This window comes from Pongo abelii, chromosome 2 (genome assembly GCF_028885655.2).
Source record: "Pongo abelii isolate AG06213 chromosome 2, NHGRI_mPonAbe1-v2.0_pri, whole genome shotgun sequence".
In the NCBI taxonomy this organism is placed as follows: Eukaryota; Metazoa; Chordata; class Mammalia; order Primates; family Hominidae; genus Pongo; species Pongo abelii.
Window position 1 is genome coordinate 108784214 of NC_085928.1, and position 13172 is coordinate 108797385.

Below are 13172 nucleotides of genomic sequence, written 5' to 3' on the forward strand. Positions count from 1 at the left end.
CCATTAATAAGACACATACTATGGAAGATATATCAAAACAGCATAATACTTGTATAATAATTGCTTCTATTTTGACTACCTTCATTCAGTTCGTTATTTTGCTTTTAAGGATTACTGTCCAAGCATCAGATAAAAAAGAAAAAGTGGTTGGATACAGTGCTCATGCCTGTAATCCCAGCACTTTGGGAGGCTGAGGCAGGAGGACTGCTTGAGCCCAGGAGTTTCAGACCAGCCTGGGCAACATGGCAAAACCCCGTTTCTACAAAAAATGCAAAAATTCGCCGGGTGTGGTGGTATGCACCTGTGGCCTCAGCTATTCAGGAGGCTGAGGTCAGAGGATCACCTGAACCTGGGAGGCAGAGGCTGCTGTGAGCCAAGATCGCATCACTGCACTCCAACCTGGGCAACAGAGCAAGACCCTGTCTTAAAAAAGAAAAGAAAAACAAAGCAGGAGGATCTTGAGGCCAGGAGTTTGAGACCAGCCTGGTCAACACAGTGAGATCTCATCTCTACAAAAAATGTTGAAATAAAAAAAAAAAAAAAAAAAAAAAAGAATCAACACTTAGGTTGCTTCCTCCTTTTTGACTGTTGTGAATAACGCTGCTATGAACAGGGGTATACAAATCTCTCTTTGAGACCTTACTTTTAATTATTTTGAGTATCCCAGAAGTGGAACTGGGACTAAAAGCTAAATGCAACAAAGGCAGTTCTGGTATTACACTTAATACAAATGCATTTAATCTTATAGTCACCTGGGATTCAATAGCTCTTAAGAGTGTTTTTTAAAAAATTAGTCTTGTTAAATTTTAAGAAAAGCAATATCTTTAATTATAATATTAACATCAAATATTTTTATTTTCTTTCAGTGTTGGCATTGTGATTTTCTAGTGTCTGAAAACATTTATCTCCCATGTAACATTCACGTCTTATTTCAGACAACTGACCTCTTTAAAATCCTGTCAAATCAATGAGTAAAACTGGCCCACTACAAAAACATTACTACTTACCAACCTCATACCCATTAAAATGGCTGTTATCTAGAAGGAAAAAACAAAAAACAAAAAACCCAGGATAGAAAATAACAAGTGTTGCCTAGGATGTGGAGACATTGGAATCCTGGTGCTTTGTGGGTGGGAATGTAAAACGGTGCAGCCACTATGGGAAAACAGTACGGTGGCCCACTAAAAATTAAAAATAGAATTCCCATATGACCCAACAATTCCACTTCTGGGTATATACTCAAAATAACTGAAAGTAGGGTTTCAAAAAGGTATTTGTATACTCACATTCATACTGGCATTACTCACAATAGCCAAAAAGGTGGAAGCCACCTATGAATCTATCAACAAATGAACAAACGAAATGTGGTACATACATATAATGGAATATTATTCAGCCTTAAAAAAGGAAATTCTGGGCCGGGCACAGTGGCTCAGGCCTGGAATCCCAACACTCTGGGAGGCCGAGGCAGGTGGATCACGAGGTCAGGAGATGGAGACCATCCTGGCTAATGCGGTGAAACCTTATCTCTACTAAAAATAAAAAACAGTAGCTGGGCGTGGTGGCGGGCACCTGAAATCCCGCTACGTGGGAGGCTGAGGCAGGAGAATTGCTTGAACCCAGGAGGCAGAGGTTGCAGTAAGCCAAGATCGCACCACTGTACTCCAGCCTGGGCGACAGAGCGAGACTCCATCTCAAAAAAAAAAAAAAAAAAAGGAAATTCTGACACACGCTACAAAATGGATGAACCTTAAGGACATTATGCTAAGTGAAATAAACCAGTCATAAAAGGACAAATACTGCCACTTCATGAGGCATCTAGAGAAGTCAAATTTATAGAGACAAAAAGTAGAATGGTGGTTGCCAGGGGCTGGGAGGATACAGAAATGGGGAGTTGTTTAATGGGTACAGAGTTTATTTTTGCAAGATGAAAAGGGTTCTGGTGATGGATGGTGATAATGGTTGTACAACATGAATGTGCTTATTGCCCCTGAACTGTATACTTAAAAATGGTTAAGATGGTAAATTTAATGTTTTATTTTACCACAATTTTAAAAAATAATGAAACCACTATTTTGCATAGGAGCCACGGTGATATGTCATAAAACTGTAGCAAGAACATATTCCCTCAAAAATCTTACGTAAAGAATTTGGCTGGGTGCAGTGGCTCACGCCTGTAATCCCAACACTTTGGGAGGCCGAGGCGGGTGGATCACTTGAGGTCAGGAGATCAAGACCAGCCTGGCCAACATGGTGAAACTCTGTTTCTACTAACAATACAAAAATTAGCTGGGCCTGGTGGTACATGCCTGTATTCCCAGCTACACGGGAGGCTGAGGCACGAGAATCACTTGAACCTGGGAGGTGGTGGTTGTGGTGAGCCGAGATTGCACCACTGTACTCCAGCCTGGGCAACAGAGTGAGACCCCATCTCAAAAAAAAAAAAAAAAAAAAAAAAAAGAATTAAATCAAGATCTTAATGATCAAATTTAATACATCTCTGGTTGAAAAGACAGAGGCACAACATTTTACTAGGTTTGGTGAGCAAAAAGAAAAGAACTTAGTAAAGAAGGATCCCCTGCACATACTACACTCATAGGCAGAAGGTGCTCCTACCTCCCCCATTCATCCTCCCTTTGGGTACCTCCTCACTGAGCCCTCCCTGGTTGCCTCTCCTATAGCTCAAGTTCATCACAGACTCCCCAAGGGAACAACCCAATTCCAAACCAGTTGGTGTTTCTAGAAAGACTCATTCTAATGCTATCCTCTTTCTCAAAACTCTGTGTTCCCACCTACGTCCTATTCCCTGAATGCCCTAAAACCCATTCTCTCAACCAGACTCCTTCACAGGACTAGGTCCAAATTTCACCTAATCTGAAGTTCTAATCCACAGCACAATCTACCAGAGCCCCACATCTTCCAAAGAATTCTCTCCTACCAGCATGTTCTGGTCCTAACTCAGCTATGTATGCCCAGCCCTAAAATATTTCAGAGTGCATAAAAACTACCAGGATAGCTAGTTAAACTTGCAGATTTCCACTGCTCATCCCCAGGGATTTTCACTCAGTAGGCCTAATGTGGGGCCCTGGAATATGCACTTAAAACAAGCATACCGAGTCATCTGATGTAGCCTAGCACTAACCTAGGCTAGCCAGGTGAGCCTAGGTAAGCCTGAACTAGCCTGAACTCCCAGCCAACTAATGCTTTGGATACAAACCCCATATTGTCTGTGCTAAAACTCATGAGAATAATCTGAGCTGCCCTACACCCTTCCCTCCACCGGAAGACTTCTGTGAATAATATGAATGTTCATTATATTGAACAGATTACATGTGTCTGTATCACAAAGTAGCTTAGGTTACATCTGTTTTCAAGGTTGGATCATATCTGCCCTACTGATGACCTCACAGTTATGAGACCCTTTTAAAAATGGCAATTTCCTGAGGAAACAGTATTCTTCAGAGGCATGCCGCAGACTGATGCAGTATCTAAAGGATTCCCTGCCTTACACCTAGTTTCAACTGACCTTTTAAAAGAAAAAGAAAAAAAAAGAAGAAAAAACGCTTTAAATGTATCCAGTAATTTTGCACCTCTAACTTGCCACCGAACCTTTTAGAAAGTTATTATGAGCTTGAGGTCTGAGGAGCATAAGAAGTGCCCAAACCACATTTGACGTCATTTCCCTGGCAAAGGAAATGTGACACCTATGCCGAACTGCCAAGGTATTTTAGCTTATATATAGGGATAGATAAGCTTCTTAAAAATTACATTTCCAGTCTAATTATTTTGCAATTTCAAATTTATCACTGTCTGACATTATCCATGCCTATACAAATGGCTTAAAAAGAAAAATGGAGCCTAACAGGATATTTAGAACTGCCTGGAAGTTTAAAAAGTATGAATTTTAAATTCTGAGCAAATCAATATTCTGTTTTCCACATTAAACATATGGAAATTCATATGGACATGTCAACTATATTTGGTTGTAAGTGACTCATTTCAATACCTGGCATGTCTGAGGACTAAGGCGAGAGCAATCTGATGAGAAAAAAAGGTAATATGGATAAGGGAATGGAATGGAAAGATCACTGGACTCTGGACCAGCCATATTCCAAGGCTAGCTCTACCATGGCTTGGCTGTATGATCTGACATTGTGGCCAACGGCAATTATTAGACTGTTTTCAACAATGACAGGATACATATCAACCTATGACCTCACAGAGACACAATATACATGAAATGACTTTTGCTTCCCATGTATATTGGGAAGACAATATACATGAAATGACTTTTAAGTTGTGTTTCTTCAAAAGGATACATTCCAAATTACCCTAGACTGTGTTCTTTTTGCAGTGGTAGTACGTGGTCTCTACTGGAAAGTTCCTTTCATTTACTCAGTTGATTCACTGAGGAGCTGCTCTGCACAAGGCTCTATGTTAGGTACTGAGGAGGACTAGAGAAGAAAATGTTAAGGTGTAAACTGGTTGGAGAAACAAAGTACAGCCATGTGCCATGTAACAATGCTTTGGTCAACGACAGACTACATATATGATGGTGGTCCTATAAGCTTATAATACTGTATATTTACTGTACCTTTTCTTGTTTATGTATGTATACATACACAAATCTTTACCATTGTGTTGCAACTGCCTACAGTATTCAGTACAGTAACCTGCTGTACAGGTTTGTAGCCTAGGAACAACTGGCTATTCCATACAGCCTAGGTGTGTAGTAGGCTGTACCATCTAGGTTTGTGTAATTATATTCTGATGTTTGTACAAAGAAGTTGCCTAACATATCTCTAACATATTTCTCAGAATGTATCTCTGTCAGTAAGCGTCACATAACTGTGTACATAATGATTTCATTTCTAAGTAACAAAATGAGTGGTTCAAACAGTACTATGGATTGATCATTCTAGCTTTCCATCCTCTTGTCCATGAGAAAGTAAATGCACTGTAAACTGATCCTAAGAGACAGAATATATAAATCACATAAACATTTGGTGTCTAACCCCTGTTACAATAATTTTTCATTTTTGGCTTTAAAAACTGTTACCAGAACTCAGTGAAGGAAAAAGACATGGAAGGAAAACATTTCTCAAAGAAGGTACCTATGAGGTACACTAAGTACTTCATCTAAACTCTCTTTGGGCCAGGCATGGTGGCTCATGCCAGTAATTCCAGCACTTTGGGAGGCCAGGTTGCATGGATCACTTAAGACCAGGAGTTCAAGTTTCGGCAACATGGCGAAACTGAAAAACAGAAAAAATCAGCCAGGCGTGGTGACGTGCACCTGTAGTCCCAGATGCTTGAGGGGCTGAGGTGAGAGGATCACTTGAGCCTGGGAGGCTGAGGCTGCAGTGAGCTGAGCTCACACCACTGCACTCCAGCCTGGGTGACAAGTGAGACCCTATCTCACAAAAAAAATAAAAATAAAAAACTCTCTTTCAAACCTTACAATAATCCTGTGAAGTATCAACATTCCCATTTTACAGACTGAAACACCAATTCAGAAGGATTGAGTACTATGCCCAGGACACAAAACAAGTAGTCAAGTTAAGATATGAATCCATATCCATTCTGACTAACAAAACCTGAGATCTCTTGGCTCTACCATGGATGTGACCAGTATGTAAAGGGAACAGAGAGGAAGAAGGCATTCTGGGTAGAAGGATCAAAATAACACCCAAGTTGGAAGCTAGAAGGGGATGAGCCAAGTTTTGCAGAAGTGGGGAAAAGGCTCTGGGCAGTTACGGGAAATAAATTAGGCGACAGATTATAAAGAGGCTAGAATATACAGATGGCTAAGAAATGCAAGCTTGATCCTGTAGGTCAGTAAGACAGAACTGGAAATTGTAAGCAGGAAAGTAGAGGATAAAACCAGAGCATTAGAAAGGTGAAATTCAACAGGGCAGAGATGGGCTGGAGAAAAAGCACGGCATAATGCAGACAGAATTATTATTTAAAATCCCAAGTAGGACAGGTGTGGTGGTGTGCATCTGTAGTCCTAGCTCCTTGAGAGGCTGAGGTGGGAGGCTCGCTTGAGACTAGGAGTTAGAGGCTGCAGTGAGCTATGATCAAACCACTATACTTCAGCCTGGGCAACAGAATGAGACCTCATCTCTTTAAAGACAAAACGAAACACTTAGCATTTCAACATTTAAATAAATCCTTTTAGCAATCCTTTTGTAATAAAATAATCGAACTATCTCTTTTGCATGGATATTTCTTAAAACACATCTCTAGACACATTTTAAAAAATGGCTACTATCTCCTACCAATTCCTATTCAGAAACCAATTTCACTTCTAAATGCATCCAAAAAAGAATACTCCTTAGGGCAGGAGCCACATTTGAAAACCTTCAACAGCAGCCTCAGAGCAGGAAGGGCCAAAAGGAAGGAATAAAAATGGAAATTCTAACTCATAAACCCCTTGGTAAAGAAAAAGGTGCAAAAAAGTTGTACCTTCACATTTACAGAAACACTCTAAACTTTTTTTTCAGGGGGAAGAAAAGCTAGGACTGACAAATGAGAGAATGACTTTCACATAACCCCAGATTGACTTCATCACCCAAATAATTTAAGAGTTTCCACTTCTCACAAAAATCAATACAAAAACATCACTCTTACTACTGAAGAGACAAATTTCCTTTCTCTTTTATGCATACGAGGATTTTGGTTTGTTTTAAGGTCTGAACTGGTTATATTTAGTGTTTGGCAGCTGAAAAACAATCATCATAATTCTCAAGTTCTCCATCCTATTCAATCTTTGCCACGCTAAGCTGCATCAAGCCATGGCTCCATATGGCTTAAACACATTTGAGACCTGGTGTAGGATCACATTAAACCCTTCAGTGCCTATCAGATAGACAATAACCTAATTAGCTAGCAGAGCACATGTGACAGTGGCCTGGCCAGAAACGCAGTGGAAGACACTTCCTTCAACTCTTTCACCAAAGACAAGGTGAGCACTTTGCAAAGGGGAACTGGGAGAAGATAGGGAAAGACGGAGAGGAAAATGTGGAGGGAAGTGTGCAGCTAGGGTTTTCAAAGAACATTACAGTAAACAGAAATGGCACAGGGGGTGCACCGTAGAAAAAGCAATCATCTTTTTTGCAACACATACAATGTGGAATAGATGACCTCTCTGAATTTTGCACCTCTAACTTTCCACTGAACCTTTCAGAAAGTTACTAGTGAGGCTGAGGTCTGAGGAGCTTAAGTGCCCAAACCACATTTTGGTGTCATTTCCCTGCAAAGGAAATGTGGTATCTATGCCTAACTGCCAAGGTATTTTAGCTTATATATAGGGATAGATAAGCTTCTAAAAAATTACATTTGTTTCTCCTACCAGATATTCCCAGGCTGTGGCCACCAGATTCTCAAACAGCCTAGGGGTAAAGCATTAAACACGAAGTGAGTACAACAAAATTATTCACAGACAAGAAAAGTGCGGATGCTAATGGGTAACACTAAGGGAAATAAACACACGTTGTTTTTAATCCAAGACAAACCAAAGCCCTTAAAAACACCTATTTTATAACTCTTAACAACCAGAGCCTCTCTATCAAAGACTCAAGAACTTGGATTTACCGAAAAGTCAATTTGCAGTACCAAAATTACCGAGATCAGCCTCTGGCTGTCGACATAGACTTAAGAACCTGCTTTAGGCTGGAGCTGTTTGATATTTTAAACCAAAGTAAACTCCTTCAGGACCTTAAGACTACTGACTGTACTTTAAATTTTTTCTGCACACTTAAGAGTGGTCAGGCAGGCTTCGGTACCCAGATAGGCTGTAACCAAAACAAAGGTTTGTTGATTTGTGTGTAGACTCTAAATTGCTGCTGTAGGTCCGTTAAGTAAGAGAAAACTCTTTTTCTCTGTTAAGTCATACAGATAAATTTAGTCGCTAGCTCTGCATAGAAAGTGGGGACAAGCGTGCCCTGAAGGGCCGCATCATAACGCCGACCCCGGCTTGGTGGAGGCCAGTCTGCAGCTTCTCTCTTCAGCCGTGGGCGCTGGGGCCGAGCACGGTGGAGAAAGGCCGGCGAGCCGCTGGTTCCCGGCCTATGGCTACTCGGGCGAGGCCTAGGGGAGGCCGCGCCGGAGGAAGAAGACCGGTAAATGCGAGGAGCTCCCACACCCTATCTGCAGTCCGGGACTCAGAAGCCCTCCCCGAGGCCAAGGCCCGCACCTGCCGCCCCGCCCGCCGCGCCTCAGGCCTCCGGCCCGTGGGACTCACAGCTTCAGCTGCTCGTAGGCCGCCGTCGCCATCCTGCACAACCACCTCCTTCCTTCTCTCTCCGCCCGCCCCGCCCCGCGCCGCGCCGCGCCGCCACCTCGGCTACAGCTCTACCGGTCACCCAGGCACAGCTGTCGCAGCGCCCAGCCTCGTCCCACCCCTTTCCCCGCCCCGCAGGCGAGCCGGCCTGAACGGGAGGCGTTGGAGGACAAATTAGTGCGCGAGCAAGAGCACGCGAGAGATGCCGCCGACGCGACGGGTTGGAGTGCGACAAAGAGCGCCGTGACGAAGCCGCTGCGGATTGGTGGAGCGCGTTTTAGGGAAAGGCAGAGCAGCGGCAGCGCGGAGCAAGGGCAAAATGGATCGTTGGTACCCGGAAGCACGTTCAAACTGTGTTAAGGGTGATCAGCTATCGCGGAGAAAAGTTTCTTAACTCGGGGCCAGTGGCGCAATGGATAACGCGTCTGACTACGGATCAGAAGATTCTAGGTTCGACTCCTGGCTGGCTCGCGATGTCTGTTTTGCCACACTTGACCTATGTACTACAAGATCTTGGAAAGGTGTATAGTTACAATGTGAAAGTATTGCAAGACCTTAGAAAGGTGTATGGTTAGAATGTGAAAGTGAAATATCTAAAATTTTGATGCTACTTTGCTCACAATGTCATCCTTTATCCTTAAACCTGGAGTTGTCTGAGGTGGTTTGCAAACTGCAAAGCGCCTTGTTCCTAATGATGCACCTGAGAAGTCTGTAAATGGGGTAAATTTAGACAAACACACCTGGAAAAGTGGCAGTTTGGAGTGGGGAATGCTGGGGCCGGAGGTTAGCAACCGGATGACGCAAAAGCTCATTTAAGGCAGCAGTTCTGGACTTTCCCCGCCATGGAGCAGAAGCCCTCATAGTGATGTGAGAAGCGGCGCTGTCCCAGTTTACTAGGATGGGGTGGGCTTTGGATCTAACCAGCAGCGAAGAAAACCTGCAGTGCGGCTGCGCGCGGTAGTGGGGGTCCACAAAGCGTCAGAATCTGCAGCAGCCCCGGCCTTTGCGAGCTCCAGCTCCGAAGTCAAACCGGCCCCCAAATTCCACTGGGAAACCTTAAGACACCGGTGTTTTTACAGTAAGAAGACCTCAGGTAATCTAGTATATTACCCCTCATTGTACGGATGTGCGACTTGAACATCCGAGAAGGCGCGAAACGTCTGCGGCCTAAAGGGGACTCGAACCGGGGGATTATATGAGTCATCGGACACTGTCCATTAACCAATCACTCAATCGATCAATTAATTTCCGCAACATAACGCTTTCCCCTGATAAAATTATAGATTTTTAAAATATATAAAATTATTGGGAATATTAACGCGATTCCCACCCTAAATCATTACTATTACTTTTTTTTCCTTAAAGCCTTTTTTTCTTCTATATTTTTTAAAATGGGTACACTTGCACATGTGTTTTTCCAAATTGGGGTTGTACGGAAATGGGTTCCTCATTTTGTCTCCTTACCTTTTTGTCTGAGATTTAAGGTCATTAAATATTCTTTGAAGATATTTCATCAGAGAGCTAGATATTTTAAGCATAATCCTTATGCTGGGAATTTGGGTTGTTGCCAGTTTAACACCTAGAAAAAATGATGCTGCTTAGGAGTTTGAGACCAGCCTGGGCAACATAGCAAGACCTCGTCTCTATTTACTAAATAAATAAATAAATTTTAATTAGCCAGGTGTGGCGTCGTGCACCTATAGTCCTAGCTACTCAGGAGGCTGAGGTGGGAGGATCACCTCAGCCCAGGAGGTTGAGGCTGCAGTGAGCTGTTACCATGCCACTGCACTCCAGCCTGAGCAACAGAATGAGACCCTGTGTTGAATTATTATTATTATTATTTCGAGACGGAGTCTCGCTCTGTCACCCAGGCTGAAGTGCAGGGGCATGGTCTCGGCTTACTGCAATCTCTGCCTCCTGGGTTCAAGCAATTCTCCTGCCTCAGCCTCCCAAGTAGCTGGGACTACAGGCGTGTGCCACCACGCCCAACTAATTTTTTGTATTTTTTAGTAGAGACAGGGTTTCATCGTGTTAGCAAGGATGGTCTTGATCTCCTGATCTCGTGATCTGCCCACCTCGGCCTCCCAAAATTCTGGGGTTAGACGTGAGCCACCGTGCCCGGCCGAATTGTCTTACAAATTTCTAGAGGTGGAACGACCAGGTGGACATCTGTAAGGTCCATTTTATGGACATTTTTAAGACTTTTGTTACTTTCTAACTGCCCTCCAAAAAATTAAACCAAAACACACTTCCATCAACAGCACCTGTTTCTCTGTTTTCATGCATGCTAACCAACACTGGATATTATAAATTTAATCGTGATTTGCAATTTTCATAATTGGAATATGGAACTTCCTTTTACATGTACTTCTTTATATATTTTCTCTTGATATATTGAATTTTTTCTTACAAATTTGATTTTTTAATATATTAAGGGTATTAACTCTTAAATACATTGCAATCTTTTTTCCAGCTTATGATTTACCTTTTCAAAATTTTTTTAACGGCTGGGCACGGTGGCTCATGCCTGTAATCCCAGTGCTTTGGGAGGCCAAGGCAGGTGGATCTCTTGAGGTCAGGAGTTCGAGACCTGCCTGGCCAACATGGTAAAACCCTCTTTCTACTTAAAAATACAAAAATTAGCCAGGCATGGTGGTGCGTGCCTGTAGTCCCAGCCACTCAGGAGGCTGAGGCAGGAGAATTGCTTGAACCTGGGAGGTGGAGGCTGCAGTTGGCTGAGATCACGTCACTGCACTCCAGCCTGGGTGACAGAGTGAGACTCTGTCTCAAAAAAAAGATATATATATTTGAACTTGTAGTAATTTTCACTTTTATATATTCAAACTTACTAATATTTGGTTTCTTCTATTATATGATTTTTTAATGTTTTGTTCTTGTTGTTTTTACCATGTACTTTAATCCATTTGTCATTTATTTTGTTGCCATTTATCACGATGTAAAGATCAGTTAATCTTAAAACCTGACACACTTTATTAAGCAATTACTTCAGGCCAGGAACTGCTCTAATTCCCTTACTTGGATGAATTCAATCATTCCTTACAACAATTGTTGTACCCGAGCGAGTTAGAAAAACGCCACACTTTGAGACGAATTAAGAGTCCTTTATTAGCTGGCGACCGAGAGACAGCTAACGCTCAAAATTTTCTTGGCCTCGAAGAAGGGGCTAGATTTTCTTTTATACTTTGGTTTAGAAAGGGGAGGGGAGGGTCTAGTTAAAACAATTTTACAGAAATAAAGTAGGCAAAAAGTTAAAAGGATAAATGGTTACAGGAAAGTAAACAGTTCCAGGTGCAGGGGCTTTAAGACTATTACAAGGTGATAGACCCGGGGCTTTGGGCGTTATCAATGAGACGAATTCCTGGGAATTGCGGATATAGCTTGCCACAGTATCTTATCAGTTAATTGCATTCTTGGATGTGCTGGGAGTCAGCTTGCACAAGTTAAGTCCTTGAGGAAGGGGCTGCCAGTGAAAGAGCCAAGATGGAGTCTGTCTGGCTCTCTTAGCTAAGGGAGAGTCAATTCAGGTGGAAACAAGGCTAGGTGATTAAAGGAAAAGGGAGATTCTAAAAACAGGGTTAGTAAAAACAATGTTGGGCATTACACAATCCCATGAGGTAAATTCAGTTGTAATCCCCATTTTTACAGATGAGGGAACTAAATTGGCTTAAGATCATTGAGCAATTGAGTTATGAAGCCTCAGATAGAACGTGAGTCTGGGCTCTTGACCCCAAGGCCATCCTGCCCTGTGGACTCACTGTACCCCAGCAGACACCGCATGAGTAGGTTCAAGGACAATTCCCTGTCTGGGCATGGATGGCAGTCACATCTGCCACTTACCCCTCACCCCTACTAATTAGCAACAAGAAGACCCCATTTCTAGTCCAGATGATGCTTTTACCCACTATCTCTGGGCTCTTGGACATTTCCTCTCCTTTAATAAAATAGGGGTTTAAGTTGCAGCCTGTCTCATAGGCTTTAGGGGGAAAAGAAATGCTTCCATATGAGCAGCCGCCACCCATTGTCATTTAGAAGGAACTAAGAGAGGCAAAGTTTGACGTTTCTTCACCAGTTGGGAACCATAAACCAAGGCCTTTGTGATATTCAGTGAGACTGAAAACCAGAAAATAATCTGGCAGAAACACCCATTCTTCCGGGGTTTTTAAAGGCCAAACAAGCCAAAATCAGATTCCAAGGAAACCAATGTTCAGGATGAGGAACCAGCCAATGATGGGTAATATAAATTCATATCTTTAGCCAAGTTTTTCCTATAGTAAAATTGTTATATAAATATAACTTTTTACAAAATCTGCCAGAGGCCTTCCAATGGAGACAGTCCAAGCTGCAGATGAAGCTTGTTGGCACATCCAAATAATCTCTACAACCTACTTTTAGGGCCAGCTCCCACTTATAGACCTTTTAATATAGTAGTTAAAAAAATTTAGGCAGATAGTGAGGGTACAGGAGTCCTTGGTAAGGCTTTTCTTTTAATAAAAAGCAGCCTCCAAAACCATTTTTTTTTTTCCCAACAGAAAGCAGCCTGAAAAGTCAAGCTGCAAGCATAAATAAGCAAGCTAGAAGCTTGCACAGATAAATGCCGGCAGCTGCACCTGGAAGCCAGGTGCATCCAATATGGAAGATTTCTCCTCCCTTCTGTTTGTTGCCATGTGTGCAGGTGTCAAGGCTCTGGCCAAGTAAAAAACACTATCTGCATAATAAAAGATCAAGGTGGAATGGCCACTTTCTTGGAGGGCTATGTAAATGGCACACCTGGTCAAATCAATCCCTTGGGCTCTATGTAAATCAAATACCACCTCTTCAAACCTCTCCTCTGTATATCAGACTGCTTCCCGCCAGGAATGGGGAGATC

At 42.6% G+C, this 13172-nt stretch overlaps 1 protein-coding gene and 1 non-coding gene across 3 annotated transcripts in view; one reads left to right on the forward strand and one right to left on the reverse strand.

The window, feature by feature from the left end:
- The window catches only part of SACM1L (SAC1 like phosphatidylinositide phosphatase), a 54999-nt gene extending 46691 nt beyond the window's left edge, over nt 1-8308 (reverse strand). Inside the window, exons 1-2 of one of the 2 annotated variants that reach the window (XM_063721578.1) lie at nt 8246-8301; nt 7355-7394 (exon numbers count right to left, since the gene is read on the reverse strand). Coding sequence is in view for 1 of the 2 variants with exons in the window: in NM_001132538.1 (NP_001126010.1) it covers nt 8246-8277 (32 nt within the window). In the remaining variant the exon portion in view is untranslated. 2 annotated transcript variants of the gene reach the window in all.
- A 374-nt stretch (nt 8309-8682) lies between these two features.
- Nucleotides 8683-8755, forward strand: TRNAR-ACG (transfer RNA arginine (anticodon ACG)). Its single transcript has one exon. It is a non-coding gene; the product is annotated as a tRNA-Arg (tRNA).
- The last annotated feature ends 4417 nt before the right edge of the window (nt 8756-13172 follow it).